The sequence below is a fragment of the Miscanthus floridulus genome, chromosome 18, assembly GCF_019320115.1.
Source record: "Miscanthus floridulus cultivar M001 chromosome 18, ASM1932011v1, whole genome shotgun sequence".
Taxonomy (NCBI): Eukaryota; Viridiplantae; Streptophyta; class Magnoliopsida; order Poales; family Poaceae; genus Miscanthus; species Miscanthus floridulus.
In genome coordinates this window covers 125,005,944-125,032,782 of record NC_089597.1, presented here as the reverse complement: position 1 = coordinate 125,032,782, position 26,839 = coordinate 125,005,944, and the positions used below count along the sequence as shown (strand labels likewise).

Genomic DNA, 26,839 nt, shown 5'->3' with positions numbered 1-26,839 from the left:
CGATCAGAACCAACGGCCACGGATGCTCGGGCCGTCGCCGGCCCAGGCAGGCGCGAGCGCGCGCGGCACTTTGCCGGCCCAGGCCCAGGTTGCGGCCTCGGTGCGGCCTGCGCGCGCGCGGAGGACTGGGCCGAGCCGGCTTTTGCCGTCTTGGGCCGCGCTGGGCTGAAATGAAAGAAAAAATTTCGTTATTATTTTCCAGGAGCAATTTTAATGCATATTTTTGATGAATTTGAATGATTTTGATACAATTTTTCTGTGCAAATTTTATCCAACGATATTTTGCTCAGAAAACAGTGATTTTTTTAGTGCTTCTAGAAAATAATAATATGAAAGATTATTAAGTTTCCGCTGTGCATGATAATTATTGTTCTCTTTGATTAAATTTGAACCAACGGGATAATTTAATTTTAAGAGAAATGAATTTCTGATAATTTTGATGAGATTATGATGTTGTTATTTTCTGACCAACGTTGTTAATAACAATATTATAATTTTGATCCATGAGAAATTATGCATTAATTTTACTTCTGCCCAACGGTGATGTAAAATGTTTGCATGGATGAATTATAAGTTTTAATTTGACCAACGTTGAGTTAAAGCATGAAATTTTATGTATAAATGTTTCTTACTTACTCTGGTGTGATTTCAGGAGGCAAATGCATTGTGAACATTGCCAACATCCCGACACTCAATGGGACCAATCACCGTGTGTGGCGGGAGAAGTATGAATTGGAACTTGCGTTGGGAGAGGTCAATTTTGTCCATCACCTCACCGTATCCTACTGAGCCAGAGGACCCGGTGAGAGGTGAAAATGAATCTGACTGCTGATTTCGCTGCTCGAAAGCGTGATCATGCTGAAATAAGAATGAAATATGACCTTGAACATAGGCAATGGACTCTCTCCAACCGCAAGTGCCTGTTGGTGGCCAAGGCCACCATAGAAGAACAGATAAGGGGCTCAATCCCTGAATGTGCTACTGCTAAAGAATATCTTGAGAAAATCAAGAGTCAGTTTACTGGGTCTACCAAGGCCACAGCAAGTTCACTGATTAAGAAGCTTGTGAATGAGAAATTCACTGGTGGTAGCATAAGAGAGCACATTTTGAAGATGAACACTACGGTATCTAAGCTAAAGGAAATGAATTTGAAGGAGGAGGATTTCCTGATTCATTTGATTTTTGCTTCTTTGCCAAAAGAATATGACACCTTCATTGTGAATTACAATATGCAGCCTGAAAGATGGGGCATAGAAAGACTCATCTCAATGTGTGCTCAAGAAGAGGAGATGATAAAGTCCTCACAAGGTGAATCTGCTCATTTTGTGAAGGATAACAAAAGAAAGAACTTTAATGGCAAGAATTCTAAACCATAAGGAAAACCTAAGTGGGATAAGGCCTCTTCCTCCAATTCACAGGGAAAGAAACCCCAGGATTCTGAGAATCAGCAGTATGGTGGAGCTGAAAAAGATCAGTGCAAGCACTGCTTCAAGAAGGGACACTACAAGAGGGATTGTCCAGACTTCCTAAAATCTCTGCTAAAGAAAGGTGATGAATTTATTACATTTGTAGATGAATCCCTGTATTTATGTTATGATAAATCCACTTGGTGGGTTGATTCAGGTGCAACTACTCATGTTGCAAATTCCTTACAGGGGTTAAGTGGGACGAGAACCTTGCAAAGAGGAGAAAGAACGATTAAAGTTGCAAATGGAGTGCAAGCCAATGTTGAAGCCATTGGAGTTTTTTCTTTAGAATTGAATAATGGTTTTGTACTTAGACTTAAAGAAGTACTTTATGTTCCCTCTTTGCGTAGAAATTTGATAAGCGTTTCGAAACTTGATGATGATGGAATTGATTGCCATTTTGGTGATGGCAAGTGTAAGATACTGGTTGATAATAAATGTGTTGGTCTTGCCTTCCGACAAGACAAGCTTTATTTATTATCTCTTGCTGAGAATGCGAACAATGTATGCGATGAGAATGTGAATGATTCCCCATCTGTGAATGTAACTAAGAAGCGGAAGAGAATTGATTATGTCTCTTCGAAATTATGGCATTGTCGCTTGGGCCATATTTCGAGGGGGAGAATAGAACGATTGGTTAAGGAATCAATTCTCCCGCACTTAGAATTTTCAGATTTAGAACAATGTGTTGATTGTATCAAAGGAAAGTATGTCAAGAAAATTAAGAAAGATGCCAAACGAAGCACAGGAATTTTAGAAATAATCCACACAGACATATGTGGTCCTTTTCCTGTGAAAAGTGTGGATGGTTATGACTCGTTTATAACATTCACAGACGACTACTCTCGTTATGGCAATATTTATCCAATTAAAGAAAGATCGGAAGCATTGGATAAATTCAAAATATTTAAAGCTGAAGTTGAAAATCAGCACAATAAGAAAATCAAGATAGTACGATCAGACCGAGGTGGAGAGTACTATGGGCGACATACTCCCATATGGCCAAATTCCTAGACCATTTGCAAGGTTCCTACAGGAAAATGGCATAGTTGCTCAGTACTCCACACCGGGGGAGCCTCAGCAGAATGGAGTGGCTGAAAGACGTAACCGTACCTTAATGGATATGGTAAGAAGCATGATGAGTTACTCCACATTACCGATTAGTTTATGGATGGAGGCACTGAAAACCACCATTCACATACTTAATCGAGTACCAAGTAAATCGGTGCCTAAAACACCGTATGAATTATGGACAGGAAGGGAACCCTCACTTAACCATTTGCGTGTGTGGGGCTGTCCGGCTGAGGCAAAAGTGTTTAACCCAAACATAGGAAAGTTAGACTCCAAGACAGTCAGCTGCCATTTTATTGGCTATCCAGAAAGATCAAAAGGATATCATTTCTATTGTCCTGACAGACATACGAAGATTGTAGAAACAAGACACGCTGTGTTCTTGGAGGATAACATGATCAGGGGGAGCATGGTAGCACGAGAAATCAGCCTACAGGAGAAGCGGGTACATGTACCCACTCCGATGGTTGAAGAACCATTCTTCACGCTACCTGCTGCTGTTGCACCGACAGTGCAGGACACTGTAGTGCCAACACCTGTTGCAAGTTCTCCCGTGGCGACAATGAATGAACATGAGGAACCTGTCCTTGAGGAACCTATCCTTGAGGAACCTATAGAACCAAATGTTGCACATGAGGAAGAACAACAACAGCCCAATGTGGAACAAGTGCCGGAGGCACCTAGAAGGTCTCAAAGAATAAGAAGATCAGCTATTACTGATGACTATGAAGTTTATGAAATAGAAGAATGTCAGATGGGGGATGATCCCACCTCATTTGAAGAAGCCATGAGAAGCGACCTACTCATCAAAGTGGCTTAAGGCCATGGAAGATGAATTGAAATCAATGAGTACCAATAAAGTTTGGGACTTAGAAAATATTCCTAAAGGAGCCAAAACAGTAGGCTGTAAATGGGTCTACAAAACGAAATATGACTCCCAAGGGAATATAGAAAGATTTAAAGCGCGACTTGTGGCGAAAGGCTTCACGCAAAGAGAAGGGATTGATTACAATGAGACGTTTTCTCCAGTCTCATGTAAAGATTCCTTCAGAATTATAATGGCACTTGTAGCCCACTATGATTTGGAGTTACATCAAATGGATGTAAAGACGGCTTTCCTAAACGGGGATTTGGAAGAAAATGTTTATATGGCACAACCGAAAGGTTTTGTCGTAAAAGGAAAGGAAAATATGGGATGCCGCCTGAAGAAATCAATCTACGGATTGAAGCAAGCTTCAAGACAGTGGTATTTGAAGTTTGATAGAACGATAAAAGGTTTTGGGTTTGAAGAAAATGTTGAGGACAATTGCGTTTATGCAAAGTTCAAGAATGGAAAGTACATATTCCTAATTTTGTATGTGGATGATATCTTGCTTGCTAGTAGTGATATCAATCTACTAATGGAAACGAAGAAATTCTTGTCCTCAAACTTTGATATGAAAGATCTCGGTGAGGCCTCGTTCGTTTTGGGAATAGAGATTCACCGAGACAGGAGAAAAGGGGTTCTAGGATTATCGCAAAAGGCATACATAGAAAAGGTCCTGAAGAAATTTAGTATGCATGCGTGCAGTCCTTCACCTGCTCCTATAGTCAAGGGCGATAGGTTTGGGGAACATCAGTGTCCCAAGAACCAATATGAAATTGACCGAATGAAAGCGGTACCGTATGCTTCAGCTGTTGGAAGTTTACAATATGCTCAAGTGTGTACACGCCCTGACTTAGCTTTTGTTACCGGGTTACTTGGCAGATATCAAAAGAATCCAGGAATTGAACATTGGAAATTAGTGAAGAAAGTCCTGCGTTATTTGCAGGGTACGAAAGGCCTCATGCTTACGTATAGAAGATCTGATTCCCTGCAGATAGAGGGGTATTCAGATTCTGATTATGCGGGAGATGAAAGAAAATCCACGTCAGGATATGTATTTACTCTCGCAGGAGGGGCTATATCGTGGAAAAGCTCCAAACAAACCGTAACTACATCCTCGACAATGTATGTCGAGTTTGTAGCATGCTATGAGGCAACGGGGCAGGTGAATTGGCTGAAGAAATTCATACCCGGATTGAAAGTGATTGATGATATAAATGAACCACTGAGATTGTATTGTGATAACAATCCAGCGGTACAGTACGCTCACAACAATAGGTCAAGTGGTGCTGCCAAACACATTGACATAAAGTACTATGTTGTGAAAGATAAAGTTCGGGATCATATAATAAATCTTGAGCATATAAGTACAGAGAAAATGCTCGCGGATCCGCTCACAAAGGGCTTACCACCCAACGTGTTCAGAGAACACGTAGCCGGCATGGGTTTAAGGGAAAGCCTATGATTCCCGAACATACGAAGGGCCCAAAGAAAGTTTACATTTCAAAACGGAAGAAGTGTATTGTGGCTGTTAGTCTAACGGCACTAATTGCTGTGACGATGGGACAGTTCTATGCACTAATCTGTGATGAAATAGGATGGAAGCAAGAAAAATATGAATTGAAAGTTTTGAGTATGAAATTAAAGAACGAAGAATAGATGAGAGATCAAGGGGGAGAATGTTAGGTTTGATCTCCCACGCAGTTAGGCCCAACGGCCTTTTGGGCCTTGTTCTCGCGCCCTGATCGGGGGCGCCCAACCCTACATGGTTGGTGGGCCCCCGTCGCACAGCGCTATAAAGGAAAGGTGGGGGCCGGGGCTCGCAGTACGAGGTTCACCGCGCCGCCAGTCACCCCACCGACATCCTAACCCTAACCCGATCTTGAGAAGGGGCGCTGCCAGCGACGGGAAGCACCACCGACGCCGGCAACGCCACCCCGACGCACACGCCGCCGCCAAGGACGCCACTGCACCGACTCCTCTCTCTCCACCGAACATCGCTGCCGGCGCGCAGATGGCGTCCGCCAACGAGATCCCGGCCGGTGCTTCGACCACTACGGCCTTCGATGGTCTGTTACCTCTCACTCCCCTTCTCTCTGCCTCTCTGTAAATCTTGAACATGTATTCCTATTCTATGTACCCGATCTGGTGATCTTGACTTGATTGAGTCCTAAGAAATCTAACGTAACGAAACTAACCCTACGGGAGGCTTAAAAAGGAAATTTTGTCAATGACGAAGCATGGTCACATCGCACCTTATAGGGGCTATGGACAAATAATTTACCTCTTCCTTGCCATTGAGACGACAATCAATCATTTACAGTGTGTGTAAATTAAACTTGGATATGGCCTTGTTTTTGTTCGTTGACGGCTCCTTAACGTCTCGTGACGGAGAAGCGTGAGCTGTAATTGTTTGGAGGCGGAACCGAACAGACTCCCGTAGAACCGCGTGGTAATTAAACTTTTCCTTGGTCTTTGTGATTTTAGAGTTGCGCCTACTGTGCGGGTCTGTTCGCGTGAACTACTCTAGCTGAATAAATAATATTTTTCTCTCACAATAAATTAGCATAAGCATCAATATAAGCTAAATTTCAGCGAAACAAACAAGGCCGTAGTAAGTGGTATAAACCAACATGTACGTACATATAGAAGCAAATGGTCTGACAAACAATCTTGTTATTATTAGCACCGGACATGAGGGCAATCCACTTTCAAAAGATGTAGCAAGTGAAGTATATATCAATTATTGTCTGATAATGCGCTCCTATGAACATTATACAGAGTTTACCGAAGGATCGGAGGTAGTTCCTTGTAATTAAACCAAACACACCTTTCTAATTAATTTATAATATCTGGGGGGTACAAGCTGTCTATGAGGCTGAGAAGGTGACCACATCCAGCCGCTTCAATTACTGCTTTGCTCTCGGCAATGTCTTGCGCATCGAACCCATCAGCGTAAAGGCCTAAACACGCGTAGTTTCCTGGCATCCCCTCGCGAGCCTCGTTGCAGGAGAGCACAGACCCCGCGGTGCGCTTGAACATGTGGAACCGGCGCTCCATCTCGGAGCGGTCACGCACCTTGTTGAAAGCCTTGCACCACTGCTCGTACAACGCCCATGTGGCCTCGTCGGACTCCATGTCCTTGTCCGTCACGTCCACTCCTGGCACGAGCTCACAACAACAATCATCAATTGACGAATCGCTCGCTTGCAAGTTGGCTGCTGCAAGGAGGGAGGGAGGCCGGGCCGGGCCGGGATTGGCATTGGCTTACGTACGTGGTGCCCGTGGTGGCGCGGTGCCGGTGCGGATGCGCCGTCGCTCCTCCTCGTCCTCCTCCGGATAGTCGTGCCATCTGATGCTCGAGGCTCCGCGGGCGGCCTCAGCCGCGTCGGCGGCCGCCGCCGAGCGGGCGGAACGAGATGCGCCCGAGCGCGCGGCGCGGGATGCGCCCGGCGCGTTCGAGCGGGCGGAGGCTCGCGCGGCGCGGGACGCGGACGCCGCGGGGTAGCGGGCGGCGCGAGACGCGGCCCATCCGTCGAGGGAGATCTGCAGCAGCTCCGAACACAACGTCATGAGTAACAAACCGGCGGCGGGGATCGCTAGTCGGCGACCTTTTCTTTTGTTTGATTGAAAGCCTAGTCGCCGGCGAGTTGAATCGATGGATCCAACAACTACAAGCCAACACCCTAGCCATCAAATTCGTTCATGTGTTGGAGTCGGACCTTACAGAGGCCGTTGACACAAAAATATGACAATGTGATCTAACACATAGCAAATAGGAAGAATCTGCTTGATTGAGCAAGACTGAAGATCCGTTTGGCTTCAAACACAGGACCGGTCGGCTTCGAGGCCGAATGCGTGCAAGTTAATTTGATCAGACAATTGACAAGGAGAAAATAATCAATATTTTAAGGTGAAACATGCCGGTGTTGCACCGGATAGTTTCAAATATACGACTTTGAAGCCAATAAATAAGACCATCGACTAAATAATCGATATCCAGCATATCCATAAAAGGAAGATATTTAAATCAAGTATGATCGGCCAATATTAAATGATAATGACGTGAATCAAAATAACCGATGCTCATGGATCATGGCAGATTCATGGTGACTAATTAATCGAGACAAAAATAAGTACAATACACCCAATTATAATGATTAATGATTTCATCTTTGAAAGCACAAGCTATCGGCTAAACGGTCGATTCAGATTAAAAGGGAGATTATAACATGTATGCAATCAAATATCTAATAAGAATAAATTTCTAAACAAACTAGATCTAATCTATTACCATTATCAGTGAGATTTGACCGGATCAATGCAACTATAGTAATGACAATAAACTAAAATAAAAAAGCTTATAGATCTATTCATATTTTCGATAGTTTCATGGTACAAGCTATAGTGTGAAAGTATACGCAATCGGCTAAAATAGCCGATTTCAAACATAGTAAACAAACAAAGCACATGTCTTAACCATAAACAAACTCATTAATTAATAAATCTCAATCTAAAGTTCCACCGGTGAGGTTCGACCGGATCGATGCAGCTATGGTAATAACGATAAATCGAACTTTATCGATTAATGAATCTATCTAAAATTAATTCATGCCTTTAAAATCGTATTATGTATGGTTCAGATCGAGATAAAACAGCCGATCTTAGCAGAACGAGTCATCAAATTTAAGATCTGATCGTGACAAAGCCAAAAGACGACCAATTGACATGATATGATGTCGATCTATCTCGATCTTAACCGAATAAATTGTGATATTATTATAACTAACGAAATATTAATTATAATAAGATCGATAACTGGATGAATTGACCGAAAACAGGAAGAAGAATCTTACTAATCTTAGTCAAATTCGGTAACTAGTGACCTTGCAATTAATACAAGATCGATAACTTTGATCGATATCAGTATCTACAAGAGATCAATCAGATGATGCAGCCTCGCAAACAATGATACGAATCAATAACTAACTTATATTATAATTCATAAGAGATCAAACGGCTGATGCAGCGTTACAAACGATAATACAAGTCGTGACGGTACTCACAGACAAGTTGGAGGTCAATCAGCCGATGCAGCACTGCTTGTTGAAGGACTCGTCAAGATCTACATTACTCCTACTCCTAAGGGGTGGCGTGAAGCAAAAAAAAAATAAAGACTGATCTTGATTGATACGTGGACAGATTACAATTGGCCGCAACCCTTTATATTTATAGGGATGGCTGGTATATGGCAAGGTCGGCAACTATATAAAAGTCCTATATATGTATGTACTAAATTAATTCTTTCGTGCATGAAGCCTAATAAAATATTAATAGATTCGACCAACAACTCTGATAACCTTGTATGATTTTCTCCTTGGTTGCCTTCTCCCACGTGAACTCCAGCGCAAACAAAAAATATATAATCTTCATGCAACACATTACTCATGCACGGCCTATCATATTTGGCTATGTATGTATGTATGGATAAACCCAACATGCAAGTTTAGTATTCACGTGTGCAGGCATATCTCTAATCTTCTAGCTTTCCTTCACTTTTTCCTTATCTTTACGTGAAGAATTCTTGGACATGAGGCTTCTCAGGTGAAGAGCTTCCTAGACGTCAAGCGTTTGTCCCAAAATATACAGAATATTTCCTTTCCTCCCTTGCACGTAGATGATACACCTTGTGTAGCCTGGTCAATTAAAATATATTTTCTTTTCTGTCTCCTTCTTTGCTTCTTTGACCATTGATCAACATCATGCTTTGCTTGGACTCTTGCTGGATTCATACTCTTTACTCTTTAGTTTGACGCTGTACAACTTCCTATTTTGATCTCCGCAGAATATATCAAGAAAATCGCCTGGTAATTCTCTTGTTTGTTTCGGCAGCTGTCCGAAATACCACGTATGCACGCGGCCGATTCCTTCCTTTCCTAAATAAGCTCGCCAATTTTTAGTGTAAGCCTCATTTGGAAGACCGTGAATCGTGCACCAGCCCCATTTTTTTAGTTTTAATCTTTTTTTATTTAATATTTTAATAATAATCGCTCCTAATTTTTTGTGTGGATTTGACCCTTTCGATCCTTTGAAACATAATTAGGCATATTTCATGGTTTTTTTTGAGATAGTAGATGCTGATAATTTAAATGTAGATTTGAGAGGATATTCAAATTGTTTTTAATAATAGTATATGTGACTAATTTGGATGCAAATTTTAGGGGTTACTTAAATTATTTTTATATAAAAGACATAATTGGATAATTTATTACATGAAAATTTAAGGGTTGCTCAATATTAGAGTAAATGCACAAGTGATCTCAATTAAACCTTATTTAGGTACACATGTATCCATTTCAATTTGGTACATGCATTAAGGTGAATTAGGGTGAAAGAAAACTCAATGAATTTCTCACCCCTAATCCACCCGATCACATGTGAAATGATGTAACTAGAGTACAACTAAAACCTTAGCCTGCCTGGACGTGTCTGAATTAAATCGCTTTTGTAACAGGGACTCCACACCTGAGTGCGTTGGATATGCTTGCTAGCTGCATCTGTACTAGCACCGCTCCGTTCGCTGGTCTGAAACTTGGCTGAAACTGGCTGAAAAACACGGTTCCGGCTGAATTGTTGTGAGAGAAAAACACTGTTCCGGCTAAAAAAAGAAGCCGAACAAGCCGAATATAGGGTAAACCGAACAGGGTATTATAGTCTATACTAGCACCAATCTTTTTCATCGTCTGCTTTATGATGATAGCTAAAGTAATCAGGCTTCGTTTTGGATTGCGATGCCGTTACTATTTTTAGTTTCAAGATTTAGGATATATAGTGGTATTTTTCATCTCAAGTATATATCAGTGACACATACACGATACATGTAACCAACCAGAAGACACCATGATCACAGCTTCAGTTTACATTTCAGTAAAATAAGCAATAATTCAATAATGTGCATTTTCAGTAAAGTTAAAGAAAACTAGACCTTCAATCATACGAGCAATTAAATAATTTAGATCATCATGCAAACAAACTTAGGGGACATGATGCCTGTCTCGATCTAATGCAAACATCAGAAGCTTTTGAACAAATAACCTTTGGCTTGAGCATCGGATTTGGAGCAGAAGTGTTGAAACGAGCTCGCGTGCGTTTCAAATCCTCGCAGGCGAAGACATGAAGCAGACAAAAAAAAACTGCCTGGGACATTAGGCACAACGGAGGCATCCTGGCATTTTCAGATTCAGGTGAGTAGCCTTGGGCAAAATTAACTGAACCGAAAACCAAACCATAATAACCGAAACAGAAATCGAAAGAACCGGAACCGAAAAATTCGGTCCTTATTCGGTTCCTGATATTAAGGAACCAAAATAACCGAAGAAAATTTGGTTCCTACTCTCGGGTAACCAAATTAACCGAAAAAACGAATTACATGAATTATACTTCAATTACTTGTATTTTGTAAGATTATATTTGGTTTATGTGTGGTGTTTTATATTTGACCTGCTATATATTTGTGTTACTATATTGCTATTGTTTTCTTATAAATTATTATTATTAAAAATTAATATAGTGTTGCATAAATTTGTCTTGCAACAAGTATATTTATTGTTGTCTTAAGGTCTTCTCAAAAAATTCTGTTAATTCGATTAGAACCGAAACTAAACTGAAATAACCGAAAATTAAAATGGCCGGTTTCGAGAATTTTTTTTTAGAGCGGATCGATTCCTATTTTATAAGAACCGAATTTCTTTAAAAACCGAGAAATCGAACCGAGAACCACGTGAGGCCTGGTAGAGTTGACCAACGTCGGGCCCATCTGAATAAACAAACCAAAAGTGTCATGCAGATGCGGGACCGGCGCAGATATCGAGAGAACCACTGCCGCTGAGATAGACTCCACGGGCGCTTATACGTACGGTTTTTTCCTCTGGGGCCTTGTTTAGATCGTAAATTTTTATAATCTGAACACTATAGCACGTTTCGTTTGTATTTGATAAATTTTATTTGATCATGGGCTAACTAGGCTCAAAAGATTCGTCTCGTGATTTACAACCAAACTGTGTAATTAGTTTTTTTTACCTATATTTAATACTTCATACATATGTCTAAAAATTGATGTGACGAAGAGAGAGTGAAAAAACTTGAAATTTGGAGGTGATCTAAACAAGGCCTGGAATGCTTGCCAGGGAGCCACGGAGGCAAGGATGCCGGCAGCCACAAGCTGCTGGTCTCGCTCGTGGGCCGTGGCAGCTCCTCAGCAAAGCAATCAACGCCACAAACAGATAACCTTCGTCTCTTTCATTTTCGGAGGCCACCAGCGCCTGGACGCTCGCGCCCCGGCCTCGCCGCCATGGCTCCCTCCCTGGCCGCCCTCCACTCCCCTGCCGCCAGCCATCTCCCACACCCTCGACGTCAGAGGACTGCCGCCCTCACGCGCGCCTCCTCCCTCCTCCGCCTGCCGCTCCGCCGCCGCTCCCGCTGGGTCGCCGCCGAGGTACGCACGTTCGGATTTTGTACGCGCGTGCTCCACTAAAAAAAACAGCCTTTACTTTACTTTTACTTCGGAGTGTTGTGACGCGTCCCGTTCTAGAACCTCGCAGTTCGCGACCGGCGGGGCTGGCACGTCCGCCGGCGGTGGCAGGGCGAGGCGAGGAGTGGGCATTGACGTCGCCGCGGTCGCCGCGGCGCTGCGCGACGCCAGAACGGCCGACGACGTGGAGTCCTCGATAAATGCCTTCTTGAACCACGACAACGACGACGGCGGCGGCGGCGAGGCCCGGCTCCTGCCCCTCCAGGTGTACACATGCGTCATCCGTGGGCTCGGGAAGGACAACCGCCCGGACGCCGCGTTCGCCGTCGTCGAGCACCTCAAGCGGAGAGGGGCCGTGCTGAACCAGTTCGTGTACAACTGCCTCCTCGGCGCCGTCAAGAGCTGCGGCGAGTTCGGCCGGATCCAGGCCGCCCTCGACGACATGGAGGCGCAGGGGGTGTCCCCGAACATCGTCACCTTCAACACGCTGATGTCGATCTACGTGCAGCAGGGCAGGGTCGAGGACGTCCTCAGGGTGTACGCCGACGTCCAGGAGCGCGGGCTCGTGCCGACCGCCGCGACCAACTCCACGGTGATGTCCGCCTACAAGAAGGCGGGGGACGCGTTCGCGGCCATCGAGTTCTTCGCCATGCTCAGGGGCAGGTACGGGAACGGGGAGCTGGTGATGGGGAGCCGTGGTGACTGGGAGCAGGAGTTCGTCAAGTTCGAGAAGCTGACTGTCCGGGCGTGCTACATGTCGATGCGGCGGTCACTTGTCGGGGGGAAGAATCCGGTTGGCGAGGTGCTGAAGGTCCTCCTCGCCATGGACGAAGCCGGTGTCCGGCCGGAGAGGAGCGACTACGAGCGGCTCGTCTGGGCGTGCACGGGGGAGGAGCATTACGCCATTGGCAAGGAGCTGTACCAGAGGATTCGTGAGATTGGCGATGGGGGCGAGATCAGCCTGTCCGTCTGCAACCATCTGATTTGGCTGATGGGCAAGGCGAAGAAATGGTGGGCGGCTCTCGAGATCTATGAGGATTTGCTGGACAAAGGTCCCAAGCCGAACAATCTGTCTCATGAGCTGATCATGTCACACTTCAACATTCTGCTGGATGCTGCCAAGAGAAGGGGAATTTGGAGGTGGGGTGTTAGGCTGCTCAACAAGATGCAGGAGAAGGGATTGAAGCCCGGAAGCAAGGAGTGGAACGCTGTCCTCCTCGCGTGTTCAAAGGCATCCAAAGCATCGGCGGCGGTGGATATCTTCAAGAAGATGGTAGATGAAGGGCTGAAGCCAGATGTGGTTTCCTATGGAGCATTGCTGAGTGCACTTGAGAAAGGCAAGCTGTATGATGAGGCATTGAGGGTCTGGGAACACATGTGCAAGGTTGGCATCAAACCGAACCTCTACGCGTATACGATCTTGGTGTCGATTTACATCGGCAAGGGCAACCATGCTATGGTGGATGCTGTACTTCATGACATGCTATCGAAACAGATCAAGCCGACTGTTGTCACATTCAATGCAATAATCAGCGCTTGCGTGAGGAACAATATGGGTGGAAATGCCTTTGAGTGGTTTCACAGGATGAAAATGAAGGGCATTGAGCCGAATGAAATTACATACCAGATGTTGATTGAAGCCCTTGTGCAAGATGGCAAACCAAGACTTGCTTATGAGATGTACATGAAGGCCTGCAGCCAAGGTCTTCAACTTCCTGCAAAGTCATATGACACTGTACTGGAGGCATGTAAGGCTTATGGTTCTGTAGTAGATCTAACTACTCTGGGTCCTCGCCCTTCAAAAGGGGTGGAACCCATCAGGATAGAGAGTAGCTTTTCCAGTTTCTCTCAATTCAAGGATCTGCCTAGCAGCTCTCATCATTTTGCAGGCATTGGAATGTATGGATTTTTCGGATACAGAATGGCAAGGTAAAACCATGCATGTAACATACTACCACGCCCTGTTGTATAGTTGCCTTCACCCTCCAAACCCAATTCAGCATGTAACATACTACCACGCCCTGTTGTATAGTTGCCTTCACCCTCCAAACCCAATTCAACATCAAAAACATTGACTTATGTATTTGTAAGTTCACTAAGTTGTAAAAAATACTAGTACACTGGCATTTTTGTTTCATTCCTCTTATGTTAGTGTGGATCTTTTGAACATACTGATGCAACTTTTTGGTGTGCATGTGTCCTTTTCTACTTTGCTCCAACCTTTTGAACAAAAGGTTTCTTTATGGATTTTTTCCATTCCTCCTATGTTAGTGACTTAGTGTGGATCTTTTGAACATAGTGATGCAACTTTTTGGTGTGCATGTGTCCTTTTTTTGTTTGGTCCAAGTGTCCAACCTTTTGAACAAAAGGTTTATTTCATATGGATTGCATGCCAGAAATTGTTCCATACGTTCAATAGAAGCCTAAATACAGAGGTAGACATATCGACTGCTTCGAATGTTCATAATCTCTTTCAGATGTTCATAATCTCAGGAGCTAATAAACAATCGGAAACGGTTGTGAAACCAGTTGAAAACGACAAGTTTTATATTTTGCTAAATTGAATAACGATCATAAATGATATCATGATATAAAATACGATATCGGTCAGTACGAGATTTGTCATGTTCATTTTCAACCCTAAACGTTTGCCCATGATTTTGCACTATGAGGTTCACTAACCTAAAAGATAATACTTGCCTGTATGCAATTCATTATTAACCTTAATGTAGAGACTAGCCTGATGCCATGATGGTGGATTAGAGGAGGATGCCTATGAACTCACATTGCGTGTTTCTCTAACTTATTAGTTCCTTTTCTTAAATTTTCCAATTTTTTTATCTATGTATTCACACGATGTTTTCTTGTGGATATTCTTAGGCCTTGTTTGGCACCCGTATAAACCTCAATCCATGTGGGTTCACTCCGACACTCATGGATTTAGGTGGATCCGAGTGCATCCAAACAAACCCTTAGTTAGTACGAGTACTGTGCTATAAGTGCAGCAAGAGTTTTTGTAACATGAAGCAAAGAGTCTGAATTCTGGGTCTTCCCTTCACGTCAAACGCTGCCTGTCGATGCTCTTTTGCTGAGTAGTTCTGCACGGGATTATGGTCAAGTTCTGTTCATCATCTTAATGACTTGTACTTACATAGAACGTAATGGCGCATATAATCTGTGCCCGTTCCTTCTCATTTGTGCCTGATATGGTACTTTTTTTTTTGGAGGGGAGCCTGGCATGGTACTGATGGGGCTTCAGCACTCGAGTTTTATGATTATGGGCTGCATGATGAGTTGTGGCCTTGGAGTTATGGGCTGACGTGGCGTCATCGAGCTCCATTCTCAGGCTGAAAGGCCCAGCAGCGCCCGGCAACCCCGGATCCTAAGGGCCTCCGCCCCATCGTCCGGCCTCTGAGCCCGTCTGTCCGTACGCGCGGCGCGGGCTCTCCCTCTTCCCTTGCTACTGTACTTGCCAGCCTCCTCCACCCGCTCGCCCTTTCCCCTATCCACGCCACGAGCGAGCCACCGCAGCAGCGCAGCGGAAGCGAGGCCGACCAACCGCAGCGCGACCAGGATGCCGACGCTGAACCTGAGCACAAACGTGCCGGTGGACGCGGTGGTCGCCGCCGACATCCTCAAGGACTGCTCCAAGGCCGTCGCCAGGATCATCGGCAAGCCTGAATCCGTACGTCACGCACCCCACCCGTTCGGCGCAATGCCTCGGTCGCCCGTTCCTTCTCTTTATTAATGCAGGCTCCTGGTCGCTGGACTGGAGCGCCTTGGGCAGTTTGGTTGGTTCAGTGTCCTGATGAGTGAAACATTTCCCCCCGCCGTGCTGCGCTGCAGTATGTCATGGTGTCGATCAACGGGTCGGTGCCCATGTCGTTCGCGGCCAGTGAAGAGCCGGCGGCGTACGGCGAGCTCGTGTCCATCGGCGGCATCGGCCCCGGCGTCAACGGGAAGCTGAGCGCCGCCTTCGCTGAGGTCCTCGAGACCAAGCTCTCCGTCAGCAGGTCCAGATTCTACATCAAATTCGATGACGTGCAGGTACTCCTACCCACAACCTTACCATGTGCTTCAGGCTTCAGCTCGCCTGACCTGTGTTGCTGTGTCAAGATCCAGCATCCAGTGCTCTCTGAGCTTAGTTTCCTGCAGTTTTAGTGTGCTTTTATGTTTAATGGCTTCAGCCATTACACTGCTTAGTTGCCTTAGCTGCTTGCACTGCCTCAAAATCCAGCATCCAGTGCTCACCATTACATTTACATGTCTTAATAAGGATTAATTCTGTATTCCTAACACTTAACTTTGTCTGTGCTATAGAGATCCAACTTTGGCTTCAACGGATCCACATTCTAAGACAACTCCAGCAGAATTGAAGACGATGGTTGCTGCGTCCAATCATCCAGCTCAGTCCGCCAATACATATCATCAGTACATCAATAAAAGTTGATCATGTGTATCACCTGCACCTCCGTCATTGCCCCATGGAAATTCCGCTTGAGTACGAGACACTAGGTTATGAGCTTTATTTCAGGGTTTCAACTGAAAGCACTAGCAGTGCCAGCATGTACCTGATTCCAAATTTCATTGAACTTCATTTTTTCAGTACAATCAGCTGTCTTGTAATGGCATCTGAGAACTTGAAACTAACTTTGCAGCAGTACCCATTTTCAGCATATGTCATTGTAAGTGCCAATTGATGGGAGACGGGCAAACAATATCCATAATGCAGTTCTACAGTCCTAAAAAATGTAAATGGAAACAAATGTAATAGGAAACTGCACTTACGCATATCTCAGAAACCAAATAGATAGAATCAAGGCCTTGAGATTTCCATACAACAGATTAGGGTCTAAATTACAAGTCTTAAGTACCGAGTTCCACTTCACATACTCATACAACAACGTAGTCCATGTACTACAAAAACAAGAGATTGGCACACATCTTATTGAGCGCATATTTACACAAGAGATCACGGTCCGATACATATAGTGATAACTTGACTCGTGCTGTAATCACAGTAAGCTCATAAGAAAGGTGAACATGATATGATCCTGGTGCAGCAGACCTCTGCCACATGTTCATTGCTGCCTATCACATGGTCATTCTTGTGAGGACCTCGGGGTGGTAGTGGATCGTCTCCTGCCACATAATTTCCCGGATCATATCTACGCCGAGATTTTCATCTATGTCAAGATCGATTGGCACTTGAGCAGGTGGGTTTGCACTCGGATCGTAGAGCGGAGACATGTACGGGTGCTCCAAAGCCTCAGTGACGCTAATTCTTTTGGAGGGATCAAAGACAAGCATCTTCTGCAACAGGTCGATGGCAAGAGGGTGCACTTGTGGGTACATGCTGGTGAGGGGAATGCCTGGGGTGTATGGAAGGGACTTGATATACTTGCGGGCTTTCGGGTTGTCAATGAACTCAAGGTCAGCCTCGCTCATGGTGCCAAGAACATTGACAATGAGCTTAAGTTGATTGAGGCACTCAGTTCCTGGAAAAATCGGCTTGCGGCCAAGTAGCTCTGCAAATATGCAGCCAACTGACCAGACATCTATGGAGGTACCGTAGTTGTCACAGCATAGCAGCAGCTCAGGGGCCCTGTACCAGCGGGTGACAACATATTCTGTCATAAACTGACCTTTGGTGTTGTTTGTGCGGGCAAGCCCAAAATCACATATCTTCAGATCACAATTTGCATTAACCAGGAGGTTCCCTGGCTTTAGGTCTCTATGGAGTATCCCAGCTGAATGAAGGTACTTCAGGCCTCGGAGCAGCTACAATCAAGAGAAAAGTGGCAGCTTAGATATTATCTGACTGGCAAAATATATATCTATCTATCTATCTATATATATATATATATATACTTCAGCAAAAGGAACCTCAAGAACTGACAGCAACAAAAAAAAAGGGATCTGGAAACATAGTGAACACTAAGTTCTTGGTCCACCATCAGATGCCTAAGTTACAATTCACCTAGAGAAGTTCTCCTCAAATAATTCACATCTATGCAAATCTATTTGCCATGCTGAGATGTTTCCAGCAAAAGGAACCTCTATGCAGTAATAGAAGCTTCCACTTGCCATGCTAAGGTTCACTTTGCGTCTTTTCGAATAACAAACATGCTATTTCAGAGGAAAAACAAGAACCTGTCCAGCACATCCCAATCAAGACCAACTAAATAATATTATTTCCTAGCCTCTGGTGATATGTGGTCCAAGTTTATTCTTGTCCCCAAATAATAACTTGTCTGGGTTGCTAACAAATCATATCTTCTCTCAACCACTCCCCTAAGATTTGTTGTCCAAGTTTGAAGCCTGCCTACATTTTTTCATATGATCTCTCCTGTTAGGACCGTATAGTATCATTTTCCAACAGCTCAGCTTCAGATAGTAGTTTCAAATGCTGTTTTAGTGTGGTGTTGTTATGACCGGCGTGCATTATGGCCGGCGATAGAATTACGGATCCTACCGCGTAGATCACGGAGTCTGTAGGGGTGAGAGGGAGGTGGAGCAGGCTGGGAACCTCGCTGCTGGCGGCTGGACGCCGTGGTGGAGGATGGGCGGCGGCGGCTGTAGCCCTAACCCACGCGTGAACAGTAGAGGCGGCTAGGGTTTCTCCCGGCTCCCTGAGGAAGCCGGAAACAATAATATGTTTCTGCTTAATTTCCCAAATAGAGTCTTACAAATATTTATATGTCTCTCTAATAGCGATAATTATAAAATAACCCTCTAGAAATACTATAATTGCGACAATTATATGGGCCATAGCCCTTTGATGGCCGGCTCCCCTCCTAGCCCCTAGCTGGACTGCGACGGCTGTAGGGGATGCCGGTCATAACATCTCTCCCCGCCTGCAAAAACAGCTCGTCCTCGAGCTGGAAATCGGGGTGCTCGGCGCGGAAATCCTCGAGTGACTCCCACGTGGCATCATCTGCTGGTAGACCGCGCCACTTGATCAAGAGCTTCCAAACACCCCGGCGCTGCTGAGCGCGCAGGGCGCGTTCCGGACCTGGCAGGACCCGGCCATCCAAAGCCGGTGGTAGGACGCCGGCGGCGGTGGGGGGATCGCTGCGGTGCTGCTTCAGGAGGCCCACATGGAAAACATCGTGGATGTGGGCGTCATCGGGCAGCTGGAGGCGGTAGGCGACGCAACCGATGCGCTCAAGCACGCGAAACGGTCCCGCCTAGCGCGGCCCCAACTTGCGCTTGGAGCGAGGGTCGAGGGACTGCTGCGTGGTGCGGTGAAGGAGACGCAGCCAGACCCACGACCCCACCTCGAACTCCACATCCCTGTGGTTGGCGTCGTAGTAGCGTTTGGAGAGCTGCTGGGCTTGAAGGAGCCGCTGACGGACCTCAGCGAGCATCTCATCGCGGCTGCGGAGTATGTCGGCGGCGGCCTCGGTGCGAGCCGTCCCCGGCTTGTACGGCAATATGGGCGGCGGTGGTTCAGGGTTCCAAACTCATAGTGGCAACTAAACACGAGGGTTGCGCTCGTTGCGAGACTTAACCCAACACCTTACGGCACGAGCTGACGACAGCCATGCACCACCTGTGTCCGCGTTCCCGAGGGCACCCCTCTCTTTCAAGAGGATTCGCGGCATGTCAAGCCCTGGAAATTCTTTTAGAGGTTTTCCCTTACTTTGTCCGTGTCAACAAACAATTCGAAATACCTCGACTTTTTCAGAACAGGTCCGAGTCAAATAGCAATGATTCGAAGCACTTCTTTTTCCATTACACTATTTCGGAAACCTAAGGACTCGATCGTATGGATATGGAAAATACAGGATTTCCGGTCCTAGCGGGAAAAGGAGGGAAACGGATACTCAATTTAAAGTGAGTAAACAGAATTCCAAAGCTGGCGGCGTATGAGCGCGAATTGATTGGTTTGGTGCAAGCGGTGCGCCACTGGCGGCCGTACCTCTGGGGTCGTCATTTTCTCATCCGCACTGACCATTACAGTTTGAAGTTTTTGTTGGACCAGCGCCTGTCGACGGTACCCCAGCACCAATGGATCAGCAAGCTGTTTGGGTTCGACTTCACAGTCGAATACCGCCCTGGCCGGCTGAACACGGTGGCTGACGCCCTGTCCCGCCGCGACACCGAGTCAGTGGCCGATTCGGACGGGGAAGGGGGCGCCAGTGCGTGCGCCATCTCGGGCCCCTCCTTCGCTTTCATCGATGACATCCGCCGCGTGACTGTGACGGCGGCTGATGCGCAGCTGCTGCAAACAGCAGTTGGCGGCCGGCGAGCTGCAGGCGCCCTGGCGCTCGGACGCCGGGCTGCTTCTCCACGGGCGCCGCATCTTCGTGCCCGACCACGGTGATCTGCGCCACCAGGTGCTCTCGCTGGCCCACTCCGCTGGCCACGAGGGCGTCCAGAAGACTCTCCATCGCCTTCGCTCCGACTTCTTCGTTCCCGGCGATCGCACCCTGGTGCAAGACTGGGTGCGGTCCTGTGAGGTGTGCCAGCGCAACAAGACGGAGTCTCTACGGCCTGCCGGGCTGCTGCAGCCCTTGGAGGTGCCGTCCCAAGTGTGGGCGGACGTCTCCATGGATTTCATCGAGGGCCTCCCCAAGGTGGGCGGCAAGTCGGTCATCTTGACGGTGGTGGATCGCTTCTCGAAGTATGCGCATTTCATTGCGCTGGGCCACCCATATACGGCCACCTCCGTCGCTCGGGCATTCTTCGACGGCATCGTCCGGTTGCACGGGTTTCCCATATCCATCGTCAGTGATCGGGATCCGGTGTTTACCGGGCATGTCTGGCGTGATCTATTCCGGATGGCGGGCGTCAAGCTGCGCCTCAGCACGGCGTTCCACCCGCAGACCGACGGCCAGTCCGAGGTGGTTAACAAGGTGATTGCTATGTACTTGCGCTGTGTTACAGGTGATCGTCCTCGCGCATGGGTGGACTGGCTCTCGTGGGCGGAGTATTGTTATAATACTTCCTTCCACACCGCCCTTCGCGCGTCGCCGTTCGAGGTCGTCTACGGCCGACCGCCACCACCCATGGTGCCGTACCAGCCGGGGACGGCGCGCACGGAGGTTGCTGACGCCCTCCTCCGTGGCCGCGACGAGATTCTCGCGGAGGTTCGTCAACGTCTACTACAGGCCCAGCAGCTCGCCAAGCGGTACTACGACGCTGGCCACCGCGATATCGAGTTCGCCGTCGACGATTGGGTCTGGCTGCGCCTACTTCACCGCACTACGCAGTCGCTGGACCCCCGCGCCAAGCACAAGCTCGGGCCGCGTTACGCCGGGCCGTTCCGGGTCCTGGAACGCGTGGGCGCTGTTGCGTACCGCCTGGAGCTTCCTGAGGGTGCGCGGCTCCACAATGTCTTTCATGTGAGCCTCCTAAAGCGCCATCGGGGGGAGCCACCAGCACTGCCAGGCGCGCTGCCGCCGACCGCCGATGGCCGGCTGTCTCCGGAGCCGGCTCGGGCGTTACGGGCGCAGCAGCGCCGTGGAGTCTGGCATGTGTTGATCAAGTGGCGTGGGCTTCCGGACGACGACGCTACTTGGGAGCCCTTGGAGGATTTCCGTGTTCACTTCCCCGACTTTCAGCTCGAGGACGAGCTGTTTGCGCAGGCGGGGAGAGATGTTATGACCGGCGTGCATTATGGCCGGCGAAAGGGTATTAGTGGCTAAGTCTAGATAATTTCTATAGAATCAGGGGGTTATTTTCATATTTCAATAGACGAGATAAATACTTGTGATCAGGGACTATTTTGGTAAGCAGAAACATATTATTGTTTCCGGCTTCCTCAGGGAGCCGGGAGAAACCCTAGCCGCCTTCTCTCTCTCCGTGAACAGTACCGCGGTACTGTAGCGCCGGTACTGTAGCGCCGCCACCATCTCCCTTCGCGAGATCACGGCGCCCCGCCGTGCTCCATCGCGGTTTAAGCCTTGATTCCAGATCTCTCATCCTTACAACCTCCGTCCAATCGCCGGTAGGATCCGAAATCCTATCAGGTGTGGTGTGGTGGTGGGGCTGTACTTGGTTCTTTTTTCTGTTTAATGAAATGATACTCAGCTCTCCGTATTTGAGAAGAAGAAAAAGACAGCAGTTTCAAATGCTGCCATGTCTAATTTGGGCCAAACTTCTGAGATGGTTAATGTTCTGGAAATGTAAATACAAGTTCACTTCAGAATTTCAGAAAAATGTAACCGCATGCTCAATTGTCAGTCCACTAGTCTAGAATTATAAATTCTGTGCAGTTTTACACATAAGTAAGACAAACTACTAAGAAATAATAGAACTCTGGAAGACAGTATGAAATTAGAGCATGGCTGATGTATTAACAAGGCAACAGGTGATGATATCTCAAAAGTCAAAAGTTCTAAAAGCTGCGCTTTCAAATGGATATTGGCCCACTTGTGCCTTTGTCTGAACCAGGAAAGCTGACCAGCCAAATGACTACTGACTGAGTTGAAAGAGCTTTTTAATCCTCCTTGAAGAAGTACCAAGAGATGCCACCAATTATAACTAGAGACTAGGGACTAGGGAGGTACCAATTTCGGTATCTTGGTACCTTCCCAATGACCATAAAAACATCATGCTGAAAAGCCAACATGACTCATTCCCACCTTAACCAGAAAGAGAAACGGTGAATGGAACAGATTCCCATGCGGCCATGCCCATATTTGGTTTGTCCTGAAATGCCAATCTAATGAGTTGAACTCAACAAGAATAACCTCGTATCAGCCAAAGTGATAACTGATAAGAGCATACCTAGTGCTAAAAGCTCCAGCAAAGGTGGGATCAGGAGAAGGGAATTTGAATTTCTAGACAACCTTAACCCTTGCTTAATTTTGCAAAAATGCTGGTTCAAACCCAGGACCTCCAGGCCACAAGTGGAGAGACTCTGCCACTGTGTCAAGCGCCTGTCCTTCTCATATCAGCCAAAGTACATCGATGAAAAAGATGTTTGATCCATTAAATGGTTGCAGACCCGAATCAGACTAAGGAAACCAATACTGCCCAACCACATATGTACTTCTGGTAAACTAGCCAAACAGAATAATTAAATTAAACAGTATCTAGCACACCACTGGCAGATTGTGTATACCATTTATGACTAGCATAGCTTATGACAAGGCTGCAAATTCTCGACCCTATTTTCTGATCTGCATAAGGACAAGCATCTCATATTTCGATAGGATATGCCAGCAATTCCTAAGCATGGCATCAAGATAGAGCATAAGGCGCAGACAAACAAGTGCAAGCATTGGGTTACTTAGTGGCTACCTTTTATGACAAACATCCTATGTCAAGGTGGCAAAATATTGTTGTGTTTCTGTTCATGCTGGAGTCATCAATAAAGCTACAAGAGTAAGGACATAACTATCTGAAAACAGGACCCTTGCAAAACTTACCTGAAAAAGGAAATACTGGCAGTGATCATTGGAAAGTGGTTGAGATGACTTAATTATCTGATGCAGATCAGTGTCCATGAGCTCATAAACCAAGTAAACATCCTTGAAGCTCCTTCTATGCGCTGGCATCATTATATCCTTGAGAGCGATAACATTCTCATGCCTTAGGTGCCGAAGAAGCTTCAGCTCCCTCAGCGTCCTTAGCGCATCCACACGGTTGTCAAAGACGTTGTTTATCTTTTTTATTGCAACTTTTTCATTGGTCTCACGGTTAACAGATGAGCAAACGATTCCGTAAGCTCCTCTTCCGATGGGCTTGATTGGCACATACTTGGTGTCGATCTCAAATAGTGTCTGCCACATAGTATAGTAATGCTTTCCTTGACTCGCCATGCCATTGGGGGGATCCACCATCATTGCCATTTTCTGCCAAGGAGCACATGCCAATAATTTAGTGGGAGATAAAATTATAAGAAACCAAAAGGCAAAGTTCCAGTAACTTTCCTAATACTACTATACACAGTGCACACCCAGTCAAGTCCTACAAACCGATTAACCGAGTGAAGTAGTGCAGATTTCTTATTTTTGTTGGTAGCGTGACTTTGCTCATCGCAAAAAGAAAGAAGTATGATCTTTGCAATTGATGCAACGAAGAAATTGGGACGAAAAAATATTGCTGTGTTTTTTTGACTCGTTGGACTTTTTGAAAAGCATACTTCCTAGGCGTCCCACTTTGATAACATATTGTAACCCCCAAACTCTCAAGAACAACTTAAAACGAAAACAGAGGCATCCCTAATCCATTTGGCCATAGAGTCTGTCTTGTGTGTCTAACAAATCAGTTTTTGTTCGGGGGTGCTGGGTGCATGTGCGAGGGAGCATGCATTTGACCACGACAGACGCACTCCTAATCCACTCCCAACGTGGCTGGAGCGCCAATTCCCATGGCAGCCTCGATTGGACTCCGGCATAATCGGACGCGACTCCCCGAGCTAAGATCGTCCGACGCGGAGGCGGAGCATGGAGCACCGCCACCGATAATAATAAAGAAAGAAAAAAAGAAAGAAAATGAAGGAGATTGGAAGCTCCGATCGCCACCCGTCCCTCCCTTCCGCCGCCGCTCGCCGCGCGCTCTGGCAGCGTGCAGAAGCGGCGGATCGGCCGGGCCGAGAACCGAACGCGGCAACAGAGGCAGGCGCAGCTGGTAGGTACCTCGGGGGCTGTGGGCAGGGGGCAGGGGGGCGCGCGTGCGGTCGTCCGCCGCCCGCCTACGCTCTCATCACCGGGCTGGCACGGCCGGGCAGGATCCGCCTCACTGCACGCGCAAGAGACAAGGACGGGGCGTGAGCGTGAGCTGCGGTCGGAATTCGAATTCGAACCGCGCGAGCGCGGGGACTGGGCAGTGGAGCGCCACTCACCGTCAGCGTCGCCGGCACGCGCGGCCGCCGCAGATCTGGCGCCGCGCGGAGAGCGGAGAGGGGAAGGTTGGGGCAGGCAGGCGGGGTGGAGCTAGCGGGCGAGAGCAAGACGAGAGAGAGAGCACTGGCGTCGTGGCCTTGCTATTTTTATTGCGGAGACCCGGCCCGGGTGCGGTGCGGGTGGGGGAGTGGGAGGAGACAGCGGCAGCCGAGGCGAGCGCACGCGCGGGCACGCGGCAGCGGGGCGGGGGCGGCTATTTGCCAGCGAGCAAAACGGAGCGGAGCAAGCACCGCACCGGCACTGGGCTCTGGGCTTGTGGCATCCGGTGCGCACGCGGGGCGGTCGGCGGGCGTCGCTCTCGGCCGTCACCACGGCTGCACGGAACGGCAATATCACAACAACGGCTGCTTCCTTTCTCTTTCGGAAACGCACGCACCCACTCCACTTCGCGGAATCGCCCAAGGGCAATCCGCGGCCTATCCAGTTTTGACCGCGCGCGCGTTTTGCCCCCGCGACGACCGGAGAAAACGACCGTCTCGCTCGGTGACTCGCTCGGCTGCCGGCCCGCCGGCTGGCTTTGCCGATGCCGTTGCCCAGTTGCCCGCGTGCGTCGCCCGCCAGGCGCCGGCACCCCCGAGGCTGGGGTCTCGTACGTGTGCGTCGCGTCGTGCGATCGAGTGCGTGTGCGTTGTTGCCCCCAGGCTCCCGCATCGGGCATGTGAGCCGCCTGCTTTCCGCTGCGGTTACATTACACTTCCACCGCACTCGCACGCACGCGGCCGGCGGGCGGCTTGTTCGTTCGCGTTGCGTCCGCCCCCTCCCCTGCTCGATCGGCCGGCGGCTCGCTCCGCCCGTACGTCGCCGCGGCCACACGTGCCAGCTGATGCTCGGCTCAGCCGTGAGCAGTGCTGCTGCTGGTTCCTGCGCACTGCAACCAACCGGTGCCGGCCCGCCCGCCTCTCCTTTATTTTAGGAGGAGTACGAAAGCACGGCTCGTCGGCTCCACTTATCCATGGAGGGTACAACAGGTACTTGCTTGAATGGAAGCGTCGTCGCCATCGCGTGGAAAAACGCGTGCGTCATCGGCCGCGGCCCACGAGCACGCACGTTCGCCTACGGTTAGGGCCTTGTCGCTTTTGCCGCGCTACTTGGATTCCCTGAAATCTGGTAGGGCACGTAGGGTTTGCCCATCAGGCCATCACCGTACCAGGGGTTCTCCGTCTGGGAACCCTCCTCCGTCTCCGGCTCTCCGCCCGCCCCACCAACCGGAGGGTCCGGGGCCCAGGGCCATGCGTGCATGCATGTGATATCTCCTTATCGTCGGTCGCAATCGTCACGTCATCATCATCATCCGATGAGCAGAGCAGGCGCCTGCCGCCTGCCGTGTCCTTGCGTTGAGATCCGGTCGATCGATCCCTTTGCATTTGCAGTAAGCAACGGGTTTCCTTTCCTCTGCAGCTCATAGGTGAACTCTTTTTTTCATTCAAAGAAAAAAAGAATAGGTGAACTTTTCCCTTCGCCGACCTGGAGCTGATCGAGCTGCCTTTACCTTGCTTGTAAGTTTGCTCCTGATATCTACCACCAACGTGCATGGATGCATGATGCCATGATGGAGTGGCTCCAAGCAGAAGGGCCTCTAGTTTTTTCATGCTTCGAGTGGATCCTTACATTTCGTGCAGGTTCTTCTTAGGACTGAGTGATATACTGATCTGAACTTCTGAAGGTCATGTTGTTGGATCGTCGTTGTTGCAATGGAAATGGGGAGATTCCTCGCGTCAAAAAAAATGTTGTTGGATCGTCACAGAGTAGGGGGTACGATCTTTAGGCCCTTTAGAGGGTAGAATTGGTAAAGGAATTTTGTAGGATTTGGATTCCTTTGGATTTTTTCGTACACTTGTCTTTGGTTCACAGGAAATACAAAGGAAATATTCAGGATTGGATTCCTATGGTTCAGTTTCACAGGAAAGTAAATAAGAGCTCGGACTTTATAGAAAGTTTCTTGGCGCGAAACGAAACCACTCGCGCGCTCTTCCGCGTCTGTTCGTGCAAATTTTTTTTTTTTTTTTTGCCTTGCGCGGCTTCTAGAGAACCAAAACAACAAGAACAG

At 47.7% G+C, this 26,839-nt stretch overlaps 3 protein-coding genes across 4 annotated transcripts; 2 read left to right on the top strand and 1 right to left on the bottom strand.

Moving 5' to 3' along the window:
• Nucleotides 1–11,657: 11,657 nt before the first annotated feature.
• Nucleotides 11,658–14,966, top strand: LOC136520183 (protein LOW PHOTOSYNTHETIC EFFICIENCY 1, chloroplastic-like). Its single transcript, XM_066513622.1, has 2 exons — nucleotides 11,658–11,896; nucleotides 12,003–14,966. Exons 1-2 carry the CDS (start codon nucleotides 11,753–11,755, stop codon nucleotides 13,863–13,865), a joined length of 2,007 nt encoding a protein of 668 aa, XP_066369719.1. The 5' UTR covers nucleotides 11,658–11,752; the 3' UTR covers nucleotides 13,866–14,966.
• A 386-nt stretch (nucleotides 14,967–15,352) lies between these two features.
• On the top strand, nucleotides 15,353–16,582 carry LOC136520185 (uncharacterized). Its single transcript, XM_066513625.1, has 3 exons — nucleotides 15,353–15,617; nucleotides 15,779–15,979; nucleotides 16,253–16,582. The coding sequence occupies exons 1-3, from the start codon at nucleotides 15,507–15,509 to the stop codon at nucleotides 16,286–16,288; spliced, it is 348 nt and encodes a 115-aa protein (XP_066369722.1). The 5' UTR covers nucleotides 15,353–15,506; the 3' UTR covers nucleotides 16,289–16,582.
• A 159-nt stretch (nucleotides 16,583–16,741) lies between these two features.
• Nucleotides 16,742–24,978, bottom strand: LOC136520184 (mitogen-activated protein kinase 4-like). Of its 2 annotated transcripts, XM_066513623.1 has the most exons (4): nucleotides 24,732–24,975; nucleotides 24,526–24,628; nucleotides 23,314–23,739; nucleotides 16,742–17,713 (listed from the first exon to the last, which is right to left on the bottom strand). In XM_066513623.1, exons 3-4 carry the CDS (start codon nucleotides 23,734–23,736, stop codon nucleotides 17,027–17,029), a joined length of 1,110 nt encoding a protein of 369 aa, XP_066369720.1. In that variant the 5' UTR covers nucleotides 23,737–23,739; nucleotides 24,526–24,628; nucleotides 24,732–24,975; the 3' UTR covers nucleotides 16,742–17,026. The 2 variants fall into 2 exon arrangements, with proteins under 2 accessions (XP_066369720.1, XP_066369721.1); XM_066513624.1 differs by lacking the exon at nucleotides 24,526–24,628 and having other exon boundaries at nucleotides 24,732–24,978.
• Between the last annotated feature and the right edge of the window lie 1,861 nt (nucleotides 24,979–26,839).